Source organism: Lissotriton helveticus, unplaced genomic scaffold (assembly GCF_964261635.1).
Source record: "Lissotriton helveticus unplaced genomic scaffold, aLisHel1.1 SCAFFOLD_463, whole genome shotgun sequence".
Taxonomy (NCBI): Eukaryota; Metazoa; Chordata; class Amphibia; order Caudata; family Salamandridae; genus Lissotriton; species Lissotriton helveticus.
The window spans coordinates 259,733-284,332 of NW_027612061.1; the positions used below are offsets into that span (position 1 = coordinate 259,733).

Sequence of the window (24,600 nt, forward strand, 5' to 3'; positions counted from 1 at the left end):
CATACAGGGTCTGCAACAGAGAACAGACAACCAGAGACAGCCTCATACAGGGTCTGCAACAGAGACAGACAACAAGAGACCAGCCTCATACAGGGTCTGCAACAGAGAACAGAACCAGAGACCAGCCTCATACAGGGTCTGCAACAGAGAACAGACAACCAGAGACCAGCCTCATACAGGGTCTGCAACAGAGAACAGACAACCAGAGACCAGCCTCATACAGGGTCTGCAACAGAGAACAGAGGAGGAGAGACCAGCCTCATACAGGGTCTGCAACAGAGAACAGAACCAGAGACCAGCCTCATACAGGGTCTGCAACAGAGAACAGAGGAGGAGAGACCAGCCACATACAGGGTCTGCAACAGAGAACAGACGACCAGAGATCAGCCTCATACAGGGTCTGCAACAGAGAACAGACAACCAGAGACCAGCCTCATACAGGGTCTGCAACAGAGAACAGACAGCCAGAGATTAGCCTCATACAGGGTCTGCAACAGAGAACAGACGACCAGAGACCAGCCTCCTACAGGGTCTGCAACAGAGAACAGAACCAGAGACCAGCCTCATACAGGGTCTGCAACAGAGATCAGACCAGAGACAAGCCTCATACAGGGTCTGCAACAGAGAACAGAACCAGAGACCAGCCTCATACAGGGTCTGCAACAGAGAACAACCAACAAGAGACCAGCCTCATACAGGGTCTGCACCAGAGAACAGACGACCAGAGTCCAGCCTCATACAGGGTCTGCAACAGAGAACAGACAACCAGAGACCAGCCTCATACAGGGTCTGCAACAGATAACAGACAGCCAGAGATTAGCCTCATACAGGGTCTGCCACAGAGAACAGACGACCAGAGACCAGCCTCATACAGGGTCTGCAACAGAGAACAGACAACCAGAAACCAGCCTCATACAGGGTCTGCAACAGAGAACAGACCAGAGACCAGCCTCATACAGGGTCTGCAACAGAGAACAGAACCAGAGACCAGCCTCATACAGGGTCTGCAACAGAGAACAGAACCAGAGACCAGCCTCATACAGGGTCTGCAACAGAGAACGAAGCCAGAGACCAGCCTCATACAGGGTCTGGAACAGAGAACAGACAATCAGAGACCAGCCTCATACAGGGTCTGCAACAGAGAACAGACAACCAGAGACCAGCCTCATACAGGGTCTGCAACAGAGAACAGAACCAGAGACCAGCCTCATACAGGGTCTGCAACAGAGAACAGACAACCGGAGACCAGCCTCATACAGGGTCTGCAACAGAGAACAGAACCAGAGACCAGCCTCATACAGGGTCTGCAACAGAGAACAGAACCAGAGACCAGCCTCATACAGGGTCTGCAACAGAGAAGACAACCAGAGACCAGCCTCATACAGGGTCTGCAACAGAGAACAGAACCAGAGACCAGCCTCATACAGCGTCTGCAACAGAGAACAGAACCAGAGACCAGCCTCATACAGGGTCTGCAACAGAGAACGGAGCCAGAGACCAGCCTCATACAGGGTCTGGAACAGAGAACAGACAACCAGAGACCAGCCTCATACAGGGTCTGCAACAGAGAACAGACAACCAGAGACCAGCCTCATACAGGGTCTGCAACAGAGAACAGAACCAGAGACCAGCCTCATACAGGGTCTGCAACAGAGAACAGACAACCGGAGACCAGCCTCATACAGGGTCTGCAACAGAGAACAGACAACCAGAGACCAGCCTCATACAGGGTCTGCAACAGAGAACAGACAGCCAGAGATTAGCCTCATACAGGGTCTGCAACAGAGAACACAACCAGAGACCAGCCTCATACAGGGTCTGCAACAGAGAACAGACGACCAGAGACCAGCCTCATACAGGGTCTACAACAGAGAACAGAACCAGAGACCAGCCTCATACAGGGTCTGCAACAGAGAACGGAACCAGAGACCAGCCTCATACAGGGTCTGCAAGAGAGAACAGACAGCCAGAGATTAGCCTCATACAGGGTCTGCAACAGAGAACAGACGACCAGAGACCAGCCTCATACAGGGTCTGCAACAGAGAACAGACAACCAGAGACCAGCCTCATACAGGGGCTGCAACAGAGAACAGACAGCCAGAGATTAGCCTCATACAGGGTCTGCAACAGAGAACAGACAACCAGAGACCAGCCTCATACAGGGTCTGCAACAGAGAACAGACAACCAGAGACCGGCCTCATACAGGGTCTACAACAGAGAAGACAACCAGAGACCAGCCTCATACAGGGTCTGCAACAGAGAACAGAACCAGAGACCAGCCTCATACAGGGTCTGCAACAGAGAACAGACAGCCAGAGATTAGCCTCATACAGGGTCTGCAACAGAGAACAGACGACCAGAGACCAGCCTCATACAGGGTCTGCAACAGAGAACAGACGACCAGAGACCAGCCTCATACAGGGTCTGCAACAGAGAACAGACCAGAGACCAGCCTCATACAGGGTCTGCAACAGAGAACAGAACCAGAGACCAGCCTCATACAGGGTCTGCAACAGAGAACAAACAACCAGAGACCAGCCTCATACAGGGTCTGCAACAGAGAACAGAACCAGAGACCAGCCTCATACAGGGTCTGCAACAGAGAACGGAGCCAGAGACCAGCCTCATACAGGGTCTGGAACAGAGAACAGACAACCAGAGACCAGCCTCATACAGGGTCTGCAACAGAGAACAGACGACCAGAGACCAGCCTCATACAGGGTCTGCAACAGAGAACAGAACCAGAGACCAGCCTCATACAGGGTCTGCAAAAGAGAACAGACAACCGGAGACCAGCCTCATACAGGGTCTGCAACAGAGAACAGACAACCAGAGACCAGCCTCATACAGGGTCTGCAACAGAGAACAGACAGCCAGAGATTAGCCTCATACAGGGTCTGCAACAGAGAACACAACCAGAGACCAGCCTCATACAGGGTCTGCAACAGAGAACAGACGACCATAGACCAGCCTCATACAGGGTCTACAACAGAGAACAGAACCAGAGACCAGCCTCATACAGGGTCTGCAACAGAGAACAGAACCAGAGACCAGCCTCATACAGGGTCTGCAACAGAGAACGGAGCCAGAGACCAGCCTCATACAGGGTCTGGAACAGAGAACAAACAACCAGAGACCAGCCTCATACAGGGTCTGCAACAGAGAACAGACAACCAGAGACCAGCCTCATACAGGGTCTGCAACAGAGAACAGAACCAGAGACCAGCCTCATACAGGGTCTGCAACAGAGAACAGACAACCGGAGACCAGCCTCATACAGGGTCTGCAACAGAGAACAGACAACCAGAGACCAGCCTCATACAGGGTCTGCAACAGAGAACAGACAGCCAGAGATTAGCCTCATACAGGGTCTGCAACAGAGAACACAACCAGAGACCAGCCTCATACAGGGTCTGCAACAGAGAACAGACGACCAGAGACCAGCCTCATACAGGGTCTACAACAGAGAACAGAACCAGAGACCAGCCTCATACAGGGTCTGCAACAGAGAACGGAACCAGAGACCAGCCTCATACAGGGTCTGCAACAGAGAACAGACAGCCAGAGATTAGCCTCATACAGGGTCTGCAACAGAGAACACAACCAGAGACCAGCCTCATACAGGGTCTGCAACAGAGAACAGATGACCAGAGACCAGCCTCATACAGGGCATACAACAGAGAACAGAACCAGAGACCAGCCTCATACAGGGTCTGCAACAGAGAACGGAACCAGAGACCAGCCTCATACAGGGTCTGCAACAGAGAACAGACAGCCAGAGATTAGCCTCATACAGGGTCTGCAACAGGGAACAGACGACCAGAGACCAGCCTCATACAGGGTCTGCAACAGAGAACAGACAACCAGAGACCAGCCTCATACAGGGGCTGCAACAGAGAACAGACAGCCAGAGATTAGCCTCATACAGGGTCTGCAACAGAGAACAGACAACCAGAGACCAGCCTCATACAGGGTCTGCAACAGAGAACAGACAACCAGAGACCGGCCTCATACAGGGTCTACAACAGAGAAGACAACCAGAGACCAGCCTCATACAGGGTCTGCAACAGAGAACAGAACCAGAGACCAGCCTCATACAGGGTCTGCAACAGAGAACAGACAGCCAGAGATTAGCCTCATACAGGGTCTGTAACAGAGAACAGACGACCAGAGACCAGCCTCATACAGGGTCTGCAACAGAGAACAGAACCAGAGACCAGCCTCATACAGGGTCTGCAACAGAGAACAGACCAGAGACCAGCCTCATACAGGGTCTGCAACTGAGAACAGAACCAGAGACCAGCCTCATACAGGGTCTGCAACAGAGAACAAACAGCCAGAGACCAGCCTCATACAGGGTCTGCAACAGAGAACAGAACCAGAGACCAGCCTCATACAGGGTCTGCAACAGAGAACGGAGCCAGAGACCAGCCTCATACAGGGTCTGGAACAGAGAACAGACAACCAGAGACCAGCCTCATACAGGGTCTGCAACAGAGAACAGACGACCAGAGACCAGCCTCATACAGGGTATGCAACAGAGAACAGAACCAGAGACCAGCCTCATACAGGGTTTGCAACAGAGAACAGACAACCGGAGACCAGCCTCATACAGGGTCTGCAACAGAGAACAGACAACCAGAGACCAGCCTCATACAGGGTCTGCAACAGAGCACAGACAGCCAGAGATTAGCCTCATACAGGGTCTGCAACAGAGAACACAACCAGAGACCAGCCTCATACAGGGTCTGCAACAGAGAACAGACGACCATAGACCAGCCTCATACAGGGTCTACAACAGAGAACAGAACCAGAGACCAGCCTCATACAGGGTCTGCAACAGAGAACAGAACCAGAGACCAGCCTCATACAGGGTCTGCAACAGAGAACGGAGCCAGAGACCAGCCTCATACAGGGTCTGGAACAGAGAACAGACAACCAGAGACCAGCCTCATACAGGGTCTGCAACAGAGAACAGACAACCAGAGACCAGCCTCATACAGGGTCTGCAACAGAGAACAGAACCAGAGACCAGCCATATACAGGGTCTGCAACAGAGAACAGACAACCGGAGACCAGCCTCATACAGGGTCTGCAACAGAGAACAGACAGCCGGAGATTAGCCTCATACAGGGTCTGCAACAGAGAACACAACCAGAGACCAGCCTCATACAGGGTCTGCAACAGAGAACAGACGACCAGAGACCAGCCTCATACAGGGTCTACAACAGAGAACAGAACCAGAGACCAGCCTCATACAGGGTCTGCAACAGAGAACGGAACCAGAGACCAGCCTCATACAGGGTCTGCAACAGAGAACAGATCCAGAGACCAGCCTCATACAGGGTCTGCAACAGAGAAGAGATAACCAGAGACCGGCCTCATACAGGGTCTGCAACAGAGAACAGACAACCAGAGATCAGCCTCATACAGGGTCTGCAACAGAGAACAGACAACCAGAGACCAGAGACCAGCCTCATACAGGGTCTGCAACAGAGAACAGACAGCCAGAGATCAGCCTCATACAGGGTCTGCAACAGAGAACAGACAGCCAGAGACCAGCCTCATACAGGGTCTGCAACAGAGAACAGACAGCCAGAGATCAGCCTCATACAGGGTCTGCAACAGAGAACAGACAGCCAGAGATTAGCCTCATACAGGGTCCGCAACAGAGAACAGACAACCAGAGACCAGCCTCATACAGGGTCTGCAACAGAGAACAGACAGCCAGAGATTAGCCTCATACAGGGTCTGCAACAGAGAACAGACAACCAGAGACCAGCCTCATACAGGGTCTGCAACAGAGAACAGACTTCGAGAGACCAGCCTCATACAGGGTCTGCAACAGAGAACAGAACCAGAGACCAGCCTCATACAGGGTCTGCAACAGAGAACAGAACCAGAGACCAGCCTCATACAGGGCCTGCAACAGAGTGCAGGCAGCCACAGACAGAACACAAGAGCCAATCTCATACAGGGTCTTCAACGGACTACAGACAACCAAAGGTAGACCAGCCTTATATAGGGTTCCACAGAGTACTAAGCTGGGGATATGTGTGGGTATTCAGGATTCACAGGTGAGTCACTGAATCTTTAAGAGGATACAAAGTATGTTTGGGGTGTTAATTGATCAAAATTTATCCGAGGCTCTTAAAGAGAAGGATGCCTGTGAGAGGCGAGCTTTGGGGATCCCACATACCCGGGACTACAGCGACCAGCATCCCTCGCATATCAAAGACGGAACTATGAGGGCGGATACGGGCAAACCACAACCCAAGTGAAAGATCCACCCACCTTTCCTGTCTCCCTACAGCAAGGCCCGATGTCAGAGGTGGGAGGAGTTGACCCCGGAAACCCTTCGCGCACACCAGTGAAAACGAGGCAAACCCAGGAAGAAGGGTCGTCGGTTACCTGCGGAAGGAAGAAGCACTGCGAGGAGACGAATCCGGGAGTGCAGCAGGACGCGGAGCAGAACGCTGGGCGAGAGTACGGCGACCTGAGAGAAGACGAAGAGGAGTAGACAGTCGACCACTGGACGGAAGAGTGGTGGTGTCCACCGAGCGGCTGTAACTCAGGAGAGTTGTGGCGGAGCCAGTGAGTGACGCGGGTCCCAGGGACACGGGGTGACCATCTGCGAGGGAGGAGGGGGGAGGAAATAGCTTGAAGTAAAAACTGGCACTATCGAGTTCTCTTTAGGGAGACGCCCAATTAATCTTGACCGGCATTGAGTGCACTGTCCTTCTTTGTTTTGATTTATTTTCTTAAACTTCACTTTCCCCTCCTCATCAAAACCTAAAAATCGCTATCGACCCACCAGTTGTAGACTTGACTTTCTGTGAATGTTGCAACGCAGTTACGGTCTATATTCCTCATGCACTACCGGGTGTAGGTGACGGGTTAGTTTTGGTATCACAGCAGCACTGACGGCCTCCATTTCTTTCCTCTTTGCGAGCTTCCGGGTGAAGTTAGTACAACGGATGAGCCAACACCCCAAGTCTTAGACAGTGGCCCAGAGGAAGAAGGAGCTGAACAACCGTATGAATGCTACGCACCTGAGGGAAAGAAGACCAGCTTAGAGGAACAACTTTTAAACCGTGTTGTAAAACCTAAAACTGTGACTGCTGACAATAAAACCACTACTGTCAGACAATATATGGCAGCGGCTTGGCCTCCAGACATATGGGGACAGTACTTGAGACCCCTACTTTCAGGCGATCTACAAGCAGCCTACGCCGTTATTAAACAGTGTATTATAGAGAGGCTGGGGGTGAACGATGAATCCTACCGGATAAAACTAAGGCAGATAAAAGAAACCCCTAGAGCACTATACTTCAGGGTGAAGGACATGATAGATCGATGGCTGAAGCCAGCAACTATGTCTAAGATCTATTTTGAACAGTACTTGACCTCCCTTCACCCGCCTATGTAGAGATGGGTCACACAACAGGCCCATCTCACTCTTGAGACCACGGTGGAATTAGCTAGCACCTATAGCCGTGCACAAGAGATACAATAAGGAAAGGCTGACCCTTCATGGAAGACCGGTGGCTCGGGTATACATAGAGCCACCCGTCCCCCACCTCCAAAGAAGCCGGAACCCTTGACCCTCATTCCCGGAATTCCCAGTACCCCAGTATTCAGACCACCACCACCCCCATTACCACAATGTTTCCACTGGTGCGGGATGGGTCACATTGCGCGGGTCTGTCCCCAGAAAGAAAAACCTATAGAAATAGGAATGACCCGCAATTACTACTGTTCCCCCTCTGAGTAAAGCCTCCCGCCGTATCATTGTTCAGTAACGGTGAACGGACAACCTGCCATGGCTTTGGCTGACACAGGTTGTCGACAAAGTGTTCTCAGACCCCAGGACCTGGAACCCTGGCTTGGACAAATCGACAGAGCTGTTGCTATACCTTGTGTGCATGGCGATGTTAAGCAATATCCTGCTACCCAAGTCCAAATTCAACATCAGAATGATCCTGGAACCACCTTAAAAGTGGGACTCATTCCTAACTTACCTGAACAAGTCATTCTGGGGATTGACTATCCGAAACTTCCCCAGATGATAACCCAGAGTAAAGAAGAGGATTGGTGGGCTGCAGCACCGTTTGCTGGGGAAGAAAAACCAGAATGGCCAGACTCCAACCCCCGGAAGAGCAGAAGTCAGAGAAGAGCAGAGAAGGGAAAGACCCCTGCCCTATTGCCTGTATTGCCAGAGGAAAATCCTTGGGAAGCGGACAGGAACTTTCGGGCTGCTCAACAAGAAGATCCCGTTTTGAAAGAAGCATGGAACACCGCCTTAGATCAAGAGGATCCCTTACATGTAGGTCCCTATTTCTTCATCAAAAATGGGTTGTTGTATCAGAAGGGAAACCCCGCCCAAACACCCCAGTTATTGATCCCTGGGCCCTTTAGGGAGAAGGTGTTATTCCTGGCCCATAGCCATTTGTTGGGGGGACACTTTGGAGCCGACACAACTGAAAAACAGATTACAGAGCGATTTTATTGGCCGGGCATCTACCAACAAACTCAAAGGTATTGCAGGGAATGCCCCATATGTCAGAGAAATAACCGGAATAAGCCTCCTCGAGTGCCCCTACATCCCCTCCCGATCATAGAAGAGCCATTCCGCAGAGTAGGGATGGACATTATAGGTCCCCTGTTGCCCTCTCGAAGTGTGTGTCAATACGTTTTGGTCATAGTTGATTATGCCACTCGGTTTCCAGAGTCAATAGCCATGCGCCGCCCAGATGCCACCAACATTGCGAAGGCTATGGTAAGAGTAGGATTCCCAAAGGAAATCTTAACGGACCAGGGAATCCCGTTCGTATCAAAGGTTATAAATAAGGCTCCCAGTTTTCCGTTTTTACTGATTTTTACAGATAAATACAGGCAGAAATCATTCATTTTCTTGTCTGTATTTATTTTTAAATGTGGATAAAAACGGAAATTGGGTTGCTTTTTGAGCAATTCTAAATACTGCCTGTCAAGACTGCCAGGCCAATAGATGTGTGGATAGATAGATAAGCAGGTTAAAAAAGAAAGGATTTTTAGTAATGAGGCTGAACAGCAGTATATATGCACACGGTTGATATTGAAATTTGCATTTTTTCATATAAGTGCACCGATTTATCTTCTGTGAGTGCTCACAGCACTGAAACCTGGCAGACCTTCAATCATGAGTGCATATTTACCGGTTAAATAAATGTGGAAATATGCACATTTTAGCTTACATTTTCCACAAAACTCAAAATAAATATGGATAAATACAGATAAAATTTGCAAAAAATAAATATGGATAAATACAGACGGAAATGGCAGAAAAATAAATACCATAAAACCGGGAGCCCTAGTTATGAAACAGGTGTGTGCCCAATTGGGGATCCATCAGATACGAACCGCTGCCTCCCACCCACAAACAGACGGGCTGGTTGAACGGTATAATGCCACCCTTAATACCACACTAAAAAAAACTCCTAGCCCTAGAAACAAGGAAATGGGAGGACATGCTACCTTTAGCATTATTCGCAGTGCCTGCAAAGTACAGAAGAGCACAGGTTACTCGCCATTTGAGCTACTATATGGCCATCAGCCCAGAACACTACTGGATATGGCTCAGGAAAAATGGGAGTCCTAACCAGATAACACCAAACCCTTAGTAGATTATGTAGCCCATTGTAAAACACATTTGGGTCAGATCAGGTCCATTGTTCGTACTAACTTAGAAGAGGCACAATCGGCACAGAAAGCTCAATATGACAAAAAGGCCAAGGAGAGAACCTTTGACGTAGGTGATTCTGTCTCACTTATGAAGGCCTCTTCTGACCATAAACTACTAGGACAGTGGCAGGGTCCATACACGGTGGTGGACAGGGTAACCCTTGTTACGTATCGTATTCAAATGGATCCGGTCCGAGGTACGTCACAAATTTATCACATTAATTTGTTGAAAAAGTGGGAGGGACCTGTGCCGAACATTGTTGCAAGAGCAGCGGTAGCGGTTCCCTTGTTCGAACGGTGCATCGATCCGGCATTTTCTCCTGCCTACAAATCCTAACTCAGATGTCCTTTTACCCCTTAGCGACATATTTTCCTTGGCTCCTGGGAGAGCGTCCTTGGTGGAACATGCCATCAAGACCCCCTGGCAAATGGGTACGTCTTAGACCTTATCGAGTACCCGAAGCACGCCGACTTACCATATGTGAGGAAGTGCAAAAGATGTTGCAGATGGACATTATAGAACCATCCGTCAGCGAGTGGAATTCGACCATAGTCCTTGTACCGAAGCCAGACGGCTCGGTACGCTTTTGTATCGACTTCCGTGAAGTAAACAAAATATCGATACATATCCCCTACCAAGAGTAGACGAGATGGTGGAAAAGATAGGTAGAGCCAAATACATCAGTACCCTAGATCTTTGTAAGGGGTACTGGCAAACACCCTTACGTCCCCAAGACAAAGAAAATACTGCATTCTCAACTCCTGATGGGTTATACCAATTTAAAGTATTGCCTTTCGGGATGCATGGAGCCCCGGCTACTTTTCAGAGGGCCATGAATCACATCCTACGACCTCATGAAAAGTATGCCGGTGCATACATAGACGACATAGTCATATATAGTGATAATTGAGACCAGCATATGTATCATCTGTGTCAGGTCATAAAAGCCCTAGGACATCATGGTCTCAAGATCAACCCTGCCAAAAGCCATCTGGCAGCCCAGACAGTCAAATATCTGGGCTATTTACTAGGCGAAGGAGTAATAAGACCACAGGATTCCAAATTGACAGCCATTTCCCAAATCCCGTTACCCAAAACAAAAAAAGATCCCCGAGCCTTCCTAGGACTACTTGGTTACTAACGACGATTCATCCCTCATTTTTCCCAAACCGCTGTCCCTCTCACTAATTTACTACAGAAAACAGCCAATACTGAGGCAAGGTTGGCACAACCCAAACAGGAGATTCTACAGCCATTGAGTCCCTCAAACGATCCCTTACATCTGAGACGGTACTGGTCAGCCCTGACTATTCACTCCCCTTTGTCCTACAGACGGACACATCGGAACAAGGCCTAGGGGCAGTGTTATCCCAGGTAAAGAAGCAAGGAGAAGAGAGACACATTTTATATATCAGCAGAAAGCTGTTTCCAAGGGTACAAAACTATGCTGTGATAGAGAATGAGGTATTAGCCATCAAGTGGGCTATAGAAACACTACGATACTACCTGGAGGGAAGGGAATTTATCCTATATACTGATCATGCCCCTTTAGTGTGGCTGGCACGGAATAAAGGGAACAATGATAGAGTACTGAGGTGGTTTCTAGCCCTACAACCCTACAGATTCCAAACCCAACAAAGAAAGGGATCAGAGCAAGGAAATGTGGACTACTTATCAAGGTATCCCCAGAGAAGACTCCCTAGTAGTAAGACAGAAAGGGGAAGGGGATGTGAGAGGGCGAGCTCTGTGGATCCCACATACCGGGACTACAGCGACCAGCATCCCTCGCATATCAAAGACGGAACTATGAGGGTGGATATGGACAAACCACAACCCAAGGGAAAGACCCACCCACCTTTCCTGTCTCCCTACAGCGAGGCCCGAAGTCAGAGGTGGGAGGAGTTGACCCCGGAAACCCTTTGTGCACACCAGTGAAAACAAGGTAAACCCAGGAAGAAGGGTCGTCGGTTACCTGTGGGAGGAAGAAGCACTGCGAGGAGTGGTGGCGTCCACCGGAGGAAGCTGAAGAGCGGCCGTAACTCAGGAGAGTTGCGGCGGAGCCGGTGAGTGACGCGGGTCCTGGGGACACGGGGTTACCATCTGCGAGGGAGGAGGGGGAAGGAAATAGCTTAAAGTAAAAACGGGCACTATCGAGTTCTCTTTAGGGAGACGCCGAATTAATCCTGACCGGCATTGAGTGCACTGTCCTCCTTTGTTTTGATTTGTTTTCTTAAACTTTATTTTCCCCTCCTCACTGTGGAAAATTAGTACGGTCTGGTAAACATTATCTACGCCATCTTGCCTTTTTCCCCTGACGCCACACTTTTTGTCGTGCGCACCCGCCATCTTAGGTGCCTCGATCAGAACAACCCTTTTGCATGCCACTGGCCCCCAGCATAGCCCTCCTCCCTCACAAAGCCCGCACTCTGACAACCCCCGCTCGCACATGCCTTGGGTCATAAACCCCTCTTCAGCGCAGCTCTGCCTCAGAACCCCATCCTGTCCCCAGCGCGACACCTCCCTTCCTTCCTTTCATGGTCCCAGGCCCTCTTTGATACAAATCCCCTTTTCCTGTGTGCCCGTTTGTCTTCCTCGTTCCCAGGCCGACACCTAGCTCTGCCGATACTGTTCCTTGCCCCTCCCCGTACAGTAGAAAGCTTCCCTCGTCAAAGGACCCCCCGAGTTGATCACAGCCCTCACCCTATGAGATCCGACCAAACCCCCACATTCCATGAATCGGCGGAATGTCCAGCTGCGCGGTAGTCATCACCTGTTGTGACCGGGGTGAGGACTTCAACTGTAAATGTGTGTGGGAACGGGCCTGAGGGGGAGATTCGGAGGATATCCTTCCGTACATCAAAGCATTGCCAAGAATGTGTTGTATGTAATAAAGCAATAAAACTGCGTATAAAAGGCCAGGCCTCAGAGATGCGGGTAGAGCACCTCATGACGATACCTGCTGTCTGAACTGATGTGTTCTCCTCCGGAGAGAATAAACCTTGTTTCCTGCCTTCCCGTCTCCAGCGCCTGCCTCTTCATTTGATTAATAATTCGTGGGTTAAAGAGGCGATACCGCCGGGCAAATATCGATTGTCCCTTGACCTTAGATTTAACTATTGGCGTCCCAAGCGTGGGGCCCATCAGCGACTCATGGATCCAGTGGGAGAGGTCCTGACGACAGAGTGAACGACTGCAACGATCGGGAGAGCTCTTGCCCAATAGACCCTCGTCTGGCAGCCGATCATCCGAACTTCACTGGTTCCGATCAGACCTCTCCCGAGTGATCTACGGTCCTGACTGGGAACCATCAGGAGTGCTGCGAGGAATACAAAGAAAAGAGGACGATCGGGCGCTGGATTCGGAAGACAAGAAACTGTCCATACGGTCTGGGTAAGGTCGTGTAGACACGACGAAACACAAAATAATTGTTTAATTGTTCAGAAAATACTAGTATTACTCTTTGTTGACCTATTTGGAGATTCACTGTCTGCACACGAAGAAACAGTAGGCTCTTTCTCTTTGCAAACAGTGAAGGATAGGTAACGCAGCCGTCGCGCCTATCTTTCTCCCCCACTGAATCGATTATTTATTAACGGCCACTGATTAACTGTTTTTGACCCCGAGCTACTGTTCGCGGATTGTTTTCTGGAGATTCTCTGTCTACAAACAGGAAAGAACAGGTTCCCCTTTGCAGATAGTGAAAGGGTAGAGGACGCAGATCTTTTGCGAATCTACTTATTCTTCCCACTGGTCCTCTTTTTGTTCATTTGATATTGGTTCATGAGGTATTCACTGCCTGCAAACAAAGTAGAATAGAAATATTCTGTCTAGTCTTTGCACACAGTGATAAGATAGGCAGTGCTGACTTTTTGTCCCTCGTTGTGAGCTGTCATGTCTGTCTTCTCCCCACTGGTCGATAGCTGGTTCAGCCCGGACCGTTTATTAGAGGTGGATCATCTAGCTCCGCTGGAAGGCACCCCTAATAAAGACATGTTCATAAACTATGGATTAGTTACCATAGCCTATAGTAAACTGTGGCACAGGTATACCAAAGAAAGTCAAGAGAAACAGTGGCCACTGATAGGATCCTTCGATCTTGATAAAATAGAAACGTTAGAAATAGCCCTTCGTGATAATAAGACAACGCCATTATGCTCGACTGCCTCGGTATGTGGCGCAAAGAAGCAATGCAACGAAAGAATAGAGACGAGGACAGAGCAGGTAAGGGAACATATCGACAGGACGACCCCAGGACACAACGTCCCGAAAGTAATCCCCCGACACTACGCACAGGACGGCCAGACTTAGGGCAAAACCAATGTGCTTTTTGTAGATATGCCGGGCACTGGAAAGCCCAATGCCCGACTCTACTGAACGTGAGTAGGAGCAGAGGACCGACAGGAATAACAGGCCGGCAGAAAGGGAAAAGGCGCGAGACAAAGATGAATCAGATTGACTTGGACAGGCCAGATAGAACCACCACGTTCGATTATGCCCGATGGCACAGATTTCGCCAAGCCGATTTCAGCGACATGTTCGAGTCCTCATAGATCAAACAACGATAAGGCGGGAAAACCCAGTGTAGCTCTAAATTGACAGACGACAAACCCCGAAGAAACCAGAAAGAATAATGTACACATATGATCAAGCATCCTTACGTATAGCCAAGTAGGGAAAGGTTTAGGGTATTTCGAGGTGAGGGTTACACTAGTATCCTTCGCCGAGAGGACTAGGGATATTGCCAATGTCTGAAAACCTACTACCTCCTTTCTTCCGCATCCTTATAGGCATATAACTAAAGCCTGCCCCATTGCTCTAACAAAAAGTATGCGCAGCATATAGAAATAAGATAATTATGGCCAATAACTGTTTTATGTTTGTCTTGGGTCTTTTTATATAATATTTGTACTGTCTCCCCGTCTGAGTTTGTGTGTACGTGATGCATGAATCTGCGTCATCCCTCTGCCTGTGTTACCGTGGTAATTAAACTTCTGGTAACAGAAGCTTTAGCATGGAACAACCTGGAAAGAAAGGAATGGGAAAACGAAATCCGTAGGCCACTGATGAACTTGAACTTTTATTTAACATAACGAACAAGAAACAAATAACAATAACACCTATCAATGCCCTAACAACAGAAAACGTTTGAAACAAGAATGGTAAACTAGAAAATGAAAGTCAGCAGAACATTCGCCCCCCATTCTGGAACCTTCCAAAGTAGGGCAGGGTTACGGCTACGCCCAGCCGGCAGCAACCCATATAAGGCGGGTCCTGCTGCCAACAGTCGGCCAGGAAATCGTAACATAGGGTGGAGCCGGAGGAGAGACAAGGGCCAGTGGGACCCAGCCAGGGGATCACCTTGACCACACCGAAGAGTAGTAGGGGGGGGGAATGTCTATGTCCTCGACCCCCCTCTCTCTCTCCCCCAGTCCGGCCACAGTGGCACGTGAGAGTTGCAGATAGTCCCGCCACATGTCTTCCCGGTCCGGCCACCAATGGCCGGGGACTGGGGCCAACTGGATCCGGCTGCAGCCGATGAGCCAAGGAACCCGTTCATGGGGCCAGAGCAAGGGGCGTCCGGCCGACATCCACCGGAAGCCCGGCCCAGAGAAGGAAGGGACACTTCTTTCTTTTCCCCTCCGTAATGGCCGCAGCAGCACGCCCAGCGCCACTTGAATAATGGCTGCGACAACTCTGGGGGGGAGGGATGTCTTGTACATACCTCCGCGGAAATTAGTCCAGGTCGGGCTGGGAGGGAGAGGCGACGCGGACGAGCCTCTCCCACCTCCGCGGATAGGAGGTTTCCCAGCCCCCGGCCCAGCGCCGAACTCCTCCAGCCAGGCGGTGGTGCCAATACCTGCGTAGCACCGAACATACCATGGTGGCGCCCCAGTACTTGCGCAGCACCGAACATACAACGGTGCCGATATTTGCGCAGCACCGAGCATGCAATGGCTGCGCCAATACCCGCACAGCACCGAACATGCACCGTAGGTGGCCATACTTCCGCAGCACTGGACATGGGTTCACTCCAAAAGGTCTCCTCCACTCTTGCAGACTCGACGAAGGGCGGCTGCTGCAGGCCTCAAAATGGCGTCTGGGCCCCCTGGAAGGCGGGTCTCGGCCGCTAGAGTAACTTTGAACAACAACGTAACTAGGGTGCTTGCCCACCGGGGCACGAGCCCCCACCTCCGACAGCACCCCCACAGCCTTGAAGATTCTACAAAAGTCCCAGGAGCCCTCGGCCCCTGCAGGCTTCCGGTGAGGAACAACTGCCTTGATCGCTAACAAAATAAGCATGACATAGCCACTCCTTCTGTTAGCATGAATTCTCGAACTGCCGAAAAGGACTCTGGTCCAACTGCCGGTTGTAGGAGACATTTTTTTTCCCTGACGCTACTTCCGGACTAACCCGGCCCCGCCCAAAATGGCGCCGGTATCAATAGGAACTCACGAACACCTCGTGGTGTTTTTTTAGCTAAAAAGACTCGATGTTCCGAAAAATATATATGATCCTTTGTACACTTGACGAAAAAGAGGGAGGGTTCACTCGATGAACATGTAGAAGGGCCCCGTGAAAACTGTTTTTTTCAATGTACGATTCATTATGATATTATCATGTAACCTCGCTTATAACACACACCCATGGTATACCTATAGGAATTTGATTACAACTAGTCCAACTGTGTTTCCAATTATGAAATGAATGCCCCTTGGTCCCTCAACTATTCGATAGACGTTTTTAGTTCCCTGCAAATGAATGAATGAACCTTTTTAAACATGTTTTTAATCTTACAAGATAGCCCCCCCCCCCCCTCTACTGTACGCACTTTAGCCATTACCGTATCCGGCCAACCCCGATCACACTGTCCTATCAACATGCTGAACGATTGTGCAAATAAAGGTTTTCAAAACTATGAACGGGTATTGCATGCTTTATTTAAAATGTGGGATCGGCGGGAGAGTTTTTTTTCTGTGCACCCTACTCTGCTCTCTCTTTAAGGTTTATAGAAGTGGTTGCCCAGCCCCGGATGGAGGATCGAATCTAAGACACGACACTCTGCCGTCAAATATGCGACTGACTCAGGGACTCGCGCATGGAGAAAGACCTCGATTTCTGGGGTTGGGTAAGGTGAAACGGTGTAAAAGATGGAATATAAAGGATGGGTAAAGTGAAACGATGTAAATAATAGAATATTATAAAGATACGACACTCAAAGGTACTAGGGAACAGAGTTGACCGAAGAGCTGATGAACCCTAGAACATCACAGCGTTGGAAGAGATTTAAGGACCCCGATAGCTAAATACACCTACCAACTAGAAACTTCGCGCTAAGTGCTTCTGATTCTCTAACGTTCTCCTACTCACAGCCTATAAGGACACACTGCCCCCCCCCCCTTGGCTCCAGAAACCACAACCCCAGGGATTCTATCCCGAAGGAAATAAGACGAGTATGAGGTAAGTAAAAGACCTTCGTACCCGTGCTTTTGATATGCTCGAATGTTGTCCCCCTCCCCTCCCCTCCTTTTCCCCCCCCTGCAGGCCACATCGGCATCACGACCAAGGTATGGTGAAGATCTGAAGCCTCGCCATGTCTGATACACGAAGCGGACTAACACTGCCTGGTGGCACCTAAACACACCCACAAACTGCTCTTGTACCAAAAGAGCCAATAAATTGTATGACATGATGAAAGCGATCACCCTTAATCCATGTTGCGTGGGTGGACGCCTGTCACGTATGTCCGAAACTATGAGATGATGTTTGTGTATGACTGACGCGTTGACTTGACTGGTTAAAGGACCGGGAATGCAAGAAATGCGACACAATGGTGCCCTTTTTTACTCGATGCATGTCCCCTGTACCCGGCCTAATGCTCGTCCATCCCAAACTGCATGCTTTCAACATTCTAACACAGACCCGTAATGTCTTATGTTGTATAATGCGCTGAATAGCCTATCTTAATGCACGGCCACTCCCCATGTCGCACGTGTACTATTTAGCCTGTTGTTGCACATCTCTCTCTCTCTCTCTCTCTCTCTCTCTTTCTCTCTCTCTCTCGCTCTTCCGAACGACTAGCACCTAAATTGGCAAACCGCCACCCCTAGTGCACCACCAATTGGCTCCAAATACCACAAGTATTTGCTCAAAATTTATCCTAAATAAAAATCACCCTGACGCCGTGTCACTACCTCTCCTTTCTGCTAAAAATTGATGAAACCGAGATTTGGCCATTAGGGAAAGGACAGGTAAGACGACTGAGGTTCCCTAATCTGACCCGAAATAAGGGAACTACATGTCAGCGGCTCCTGTGTTATAAAAAGATGCCTCAGATAACGCGACCTTCCCCGTCCCGAATTGTCGCAATACCCAAACAGTAAAGGTGATCGAAACATCCTCATGTTCCCGGAACGCCCCCTGTTTCGTATCAGCTGCCCCAGACGAGGGTTATAAAACTGTCCCTCACCCCCGGTCGTAAGAGATGGGTCTATTTACGCCCTTACCACAGTTTTCTATGTCCCTAGTTGTTTCCCATAAGACCCCTGTCTTTTCTAATTAAGTAGTCAGGCCGTAAGAGGCTACGTAGGAACCAGAATGATGTTTTACAAAGTTACCGAAGCGAAGAAATCATTGCAATGAACCCTGTTGAAAGCGAAAATGTTTAGTTGAAAGGCAGGATGCATTGATAGAATGAAAAATGTTTAGCCTATGTTCGTCCCTCAGCAAGATACCTGTCAGACCATGGTGATAGCACACAGCACCCTTTCTAAATATAAAGCCCTGGAGAACGGTATAGCTTCGTAAGGCTCGTATTAAGAAGGTGGGTCTCCGTCAGGAGAACTGACGTAACTGTAATGCAATAAAAGGTGCCAGATCTCGTCCCACGACCAACAAACACCAAAGAAATAGCTGTGAAGGATAGTTATAGTAAATCCAGCAGGCCCATCATCAATCATTTATAAGTTAGTTGCGAACCCTAATATAACGGACGTTTCCATTTTTGCCTGGAGCTGGGAGAGAAATAGACTTATGTGATTACCTTCCTCTGCCAATTCTCTAAAGACTGTCTTTTCAAACTCATTTAAGGGTACGACTGTCGGAGGAAAGAAGGACCGGATGTGGGAGCACGTGGCCTGACTACAGATCGTGGAACATCTGCGACATTGGCCGAGGCGAGACCGCGACAGAAAGGAGTTGCAGGACGAGGCACTGTTCCGTCAAAGTGAGAGGAAAGGGCTGACCTGATACCCCTGCTCAATGTTCAACGTGTGCCGAAAAAGTCCCCGCTCTCTGAATTCGGTCATGAGCCCGCCTACCTGAAATTTCCGCCCCCCTGATCTGTTCCCGATTTGGCCCAGCTCCATCCCCCCTTTTTTCTCCGACCTACCCTATGGACTACACACTCTTCTTCCATCTGAACCTTTTTTTGACAATCAACTCAAAGGACACAGGGCGAAAAGGACCTTTTTGACCAGAAACGCGAGGAAAAAGTCGTGCCCTGCAACGCGGGACCTAGAATAGAGCTGGACCCGTAGCTCCACCGCCGGTGCTCCACAGCGCCAACAAAAGACGACAACGAATGCTGAGAACTCATTAACTTCGAACATTGACACCCTCAATTATCGTTTCTACTGCGTCTCATTTCTCCCCCAGCCACCATTGTATTAATTATGCTCCAACCAAACATGAACAGAACTCACATATGTAATGACCTATTAATTTACATTCCGAATGACTATAAGTAGCTATGAAATGTACCCAATGCTCTCACTACAGAATCATCTTTGTCTGTTATTGCATTACTATGGCTTTCCTGCAAACGAGTTTTTTTTATCGATAGACCCGCCTCCTAAGATGAAAGATTTTAAAATGTAATGTTTATAACTCCTTCACCTGGGTACCTACTTCTTTTCCTATGACCACCACAGTCGACATGAATTGGAAATAGGCCAGCAAGATGTCTGGATATGTTAAAGGGAGGACTGTGGAAAATTAGTACGGTCTGGTAAACATTATCTACGCCATCTTGCCTTTTTCCCCTGACGCCACACTTTTTGTCGTGCGCACCCGCCATCTTAGGTGCCTCGATCAGAACAACCCTTTTGCATGCCACTGGCCCCCAGCATAGCCCTCCTCCCTCACAAAGCCCGCACTCTGACAACCCCCGCTCGCACATGCCTTGGGTCATAAACCCCTCTTCAGCGCAGCTCTGCCTCAGAACCCCATCCTGTCCCCAGCGCGACACCTCCCTTCCTTCCTTTCATGGTCCCAGGCCCTCTTTGATACAAATCCCCTTTTCCTGTGTGCCCGTTTGTCTTCCTCGTTCCCAGGCCGACACCTAGCTCTGCCGATACTGTTCCTTGCCCCTCCCCGTACAGTAGAAAGCTTCCCTCGTCAAAGGACCCCCCGAGTTGATCACAGCCCTCACCCTATGAGATCCGACCAAACCCCCACATTCCATGAATCGGCGGAATGTCCAGCTGCGCGGTAGTCATCACCTGTTGTGACCGGGGTGAGGACTTCAACTGTAAATGTGTGTGGGAACGGGCCTGAGGGGGAGATTCGGAGGATATCCTTCCGTACATCAAAGCATTGCCAAGAATGTGTTGTATGTAATAAAGCAATAAAACTGCGTATAAAAGGCCAGGCCTCAGAGATGCGGGTAGAGCACCTCATGACGATACCTGCTGTCTGAACTGATGTGTTCTCCTCCGGAGAGAATAAACCTTGTTTCCTGCCTTCCCGTCGCCAGCGCCTGCCTCTTCATTTGATTAATAATTTGTGGGTTAAAGAGGCGATACCGCCGGGCAAATATCGATTGTCCCTTGACCTTAGATTTAACATCACCAAAACCTAAAAATCGCTACAGACCCACCAGTTGTAGACTTGACTTTCTGTGAATGTTACAACGCAGTTACGGTCTATATTCCTCATGCACTACCGGGTGTAGGTGAAGGGTTAGTTTTGGTGTCCCAGCAGCACTGACGGCCTCCATTTCTTTCCTCTTTTTAAGCCTCCTGGTGAAGCTAGCACAACGGGCGAGCCAACACCCCAAGCCTTAGACAGCGTCCCAGAGGAAGAAGGAGCTGAACAACCGTATGAATGCTACGAACCTGAGGGAAAGAAGACCAGCCTCGCGGAACAACTTTTAAACCATGTTGTAAAACCCAAAACTGTGACTGCTGACAATAAAACCAGTACTGTCAGACAATATATTCAGCCTCAACATCTGTACATCCGCCCTGTGTTCCCACAATGCCCAAACGCACATAGTACGTATACAACCTGTGGTCCCTGAAAGCTGACATACATTGATTCCTTGTATTTCTCTTTTGGACTCACAGTGTGTCTTCACTTGTGAATCCTGGCTACCCACATGCACACAATGTGCTCTTAGGCACCCTTCTCTATGGGATCCGTAGTGTGAATTTGGATCGCTTAACACCCTAAAAGAAACTTTGGCTCCTCTTAAAAGACTTAACAAAGGAATTTAATTGTATATCCTGAAAATCCACAGACATACCTTGTGCTCCTCTGCAACTTCCTGTGTGGAACCTACAATGTCTTTACTTGGGACCCTGAACATCCACACACACAGACCTTGTCGCGCCTTCTCTTTGAGTGCAATATGATGCGTAATCAGAGGCACATACATAATGCTCTTCAGCCGCCTCCTATATAGAGCCACGCGGTGCCTCGTGATCCCTCGAAATCCACAAACTTTCCTTGTCCCCTCCTACAGCCTCCTCTGTGGGACACACAGGGTGACTTGTGACCTCTGAACATTTGTACACTCAGGGTCTGTGCTCAGGCTGCCCCTTGATGTGAAGCACAGAGTGACTTTCTGATCTCTGAATTTCCACAGACCTATTGTGCTCTTCTGCTGTCTCCTAGAGCACACACACACACACACACACACAAGAGCACACACACACACACACACGCGCACACACACATACACAACATGCACACCTTTGCAGGCTCCTAAGCAGGGGTTACTATTTTGAGTTTCTGGTCCCTGAATACCCACAGACGTACCTTGTACTCCTCGGCAGCCTCCTCTATGGGACTTGCTGAGTGAGTTTTATGCTCCTTGGACTCCCGGCACACCAAACATATCATCCTCTGATCCTGTGCACAGAACAGCCTCAGTTTCTCGTCATGTTTCTTACACAGATTCTCCTCCGGGGGCTTCACTGGGGGCAGATGAAGCTGTTTTAACTTTTCCACCATGTTCTTCAGCTGCCTGTTTGGTCGGAGGTTTTTCCCAGATGATATTTCCCTGCACTCAGGACAGGGGAGGTTTCCATCTCTTCCCCCCCAGCTCGCGGTGATGCAGGAGCGGCAGAAGTTGTGTCCACAATCGATAAGAATCACCGGATCCGTAAAATAATCCAAACAGATGGAACAAGTTACATCTTCCTGGAGATCTCCGAGCTGAGCCGCCGCCATGATGCAGAAACGCAGGAAGTGAAGTTAAGTTTCAGTTTCTCTCTCTGTGTGCAGTGGGTGCGTCTGTGTGTCTGTCCCTCTCTGTGTGCAGTGGGTGTGTCTGTGCGTCTGTGTGTCTGACCCTCCCTGTGTGCAGTGGGTGTGTCTGTGTGTCTGTCCCTCCCTGTGTGCAGTGGGTGTGTCTGTGCGTCTGTGTGTCTGACCCTCCCTGTGTGCAGTGGGTGTGTCTGTGCGTCTGTGTGTCTGACCCTCCCTGTGTGCAGTGGGTGTGTCTGTGTGTCTGACCCTCCCTGTGTGCAGTGGGTGTGTCTGTGTGTCTGACCCTCCCTGTGTGCAGTGGGTGTGTCTGTGTGTCTGACCCTCCCTGTGTGCAGTGGGTGTGTCTGTGCGTCAGTCCCTCTCTGTGTGCAGTGGTTGTGTCTGTGCGTCTGTCCCTCCCTGTGTGCAGTGGGTGCTGTCCCTCTCTGTGTGCAGTGGGTGTGTCTGTGTGTCTGACCCTCCCTGTGTCTGACCCTCTCTGGCTGCGCTGGACTTCCTGGTTCATGTTACAGGCGCAGAACAGGACTGACTCCTCTGTTCCTATGGTCTCCTGTGCTTTTCCTGTACGTTTTTCACCCTTCTCAGCTCAACATACGAGTTGCTGCCTGGCCCCTGATCCTGTAAGAAGATCAATAAACAAACTTCTCACCTGAACCTCTGTACGAGTGTGTAAATACAACACACAGTCTGGCGAAGGTTGGGACTTCGAAGCAGTCAGCGGCGTGTCACGCACACCGAGTGAACGAGAGGCTGGGCCGTGCGTGATCCTCTGATTTAGTTATGTGGTATCCCCACGATATCCTGTATCCCCTGCTCTTCGGCACTTTTCGGAAATGAAACTCAGCCCGGGCAGGTTCAGACAGAGGCAGTTGATCACTGCTCGGGCTGAGTGCAGGGATACACGATTCAACAGGACGCCAAACTCGGCTCTGGCAATAAATAATAATCAGAAACTTTTACACGAAGAGAGACAGACAGAAATAAATAGAATGAACCGTAATGGAAATGGCAATTAAGTTAATAAACGTGAAAGCAAAGAAACTATTGCTGAAGCACATCGAATTTTAACGAAATAACATGAGAGGAAGAGAATAAAAACTGTCAGAGGTTCAAATAAGGGGAAAAATAATATCAAAACGAGCGAAATATTAAAGGGTAAAGGTAAAAAAAAGGCAATGACAAAGTATTAAAATACGGAAAAGAAGACGGTTTAGCCTAACGGCTAAGGCGCTCGACCTCGGGATCTGGGTTCGAGTCTTGGTAACAACGCCAAAACCTCCTGTGATTCTGGGCAAATCCCTTAATCTGCGCCTGCCCGAGGAGGGCGGGCTCCTAGTCACGGAGGGCTGTCCCGCCCCCGCATGACGCAGTTGTTTTCTCACCTGAGGCAGTCTCCCCTGGTTGGTGGAGACTGGTAAGTGATGCACGTCCGGGGCGGCTGGGAGGAGCCGTCTGGAGTACTTTAGACCTCTGCCCCACTGGGGAGGCCTCTTTGCCGCTCCGGACGTCGCAGTTCCATGTTGGGACACTCTTCCTCACCTCTGGTCGCCGCCCAGAGGTCCGGTCTTGCGTCGCGATCAAGTATTGTCTGATGCCCATGGTTTTCTTCTGAGTGAGGTGATTCGGTTGCGTTCACACGGAGAAGCGTTGGCGGGCAGGTTCCTTTGTTGGGGGGGGCACGTGGGGCCACTTGTGTAGGCCCGGGCGGGTGACCCCTTCCGTCTCGTCTGTTCCCTTCCGTGTCCCGAGGTGCTTGATTGTTTGGTTTGATGATTTGCTCGCCCGGCAGGATCCCACTGCCAGGCCGTGGTCGCAAGCGTCCCCTTGATTTGGCCATGCATCTTGGCGCCCGCCCCCAGGCCTCTCGGAGCTAGTGGGAGAGCTATGTCTTTAAGCGCTTAGGTAATCGCGCTAAAGCTCTGAGCGAATAATTGCATTTTGACTTGGGAGGCCCGGGGTTGAACAGGCGCATACTCGCCGCGTAACAAAGCTTCGGGGGTGATTGTTTAGGACGATGATTTGTTAGCTGGACAAGGCCTTTACTCCCAGGCTGTGCTCTCCAGCGTCTTCTTGTCCTGGCCGTGAATCATGGCGCCCGTTCACAGGCCCCCCCGGAGCAAAGATGTGTTTTGTGCGTATGAGGGCAAGTTTCTAGGCGCTTATTTTTACGCTCGGATGCCTTTGAGATGAAAAGCGCATTTGACCTGGAGGCCCTGAGTGGAACAGGTCTGTCGTGTGAGGGCGCCGCGTGCAGGTTGCACTTACCGTCACGGGGAACACGGTCATATCGTGGTCAAGATGCGATTCGTAGGAGCTGGCGGAAAGGGGCTTGTGAGGTAGGCTCCTTCAAGCCGATGTCGCGGGTTCGATCCACGCTCGGG

The 24,600-nt window shown here is 50.0% G+C and overlaps 1 protein-coding gene across 1 annotated transcript in view; it reads right to left on the bottom strand.

The window, feature by feature from the left end:
* LOC144807626 (E3 ubiquitin-protein ligase TRIM39-like) overlaps positions 1 to 22,853 on the bottom strand; it is a 272,702-nt gene extending 249,849 nt beyond the window's left edge. Inside the window, exon 1 of the mRNA XM_078673250.1 lies at positions 21,767 to 22,853. Within this exon, the coding sequence (XP_078529376.1) occupies positions 21,767 to 22,180 (414 nt within the window). The 5' untranslated portion in view covers positions 22,181 to 22,853. The remainder of the gene's footprint in view (positions 1 to 21,766) is intronic.
* Positions 22,854 to 24,600: the final 1,747 nt, after the last annotated feature.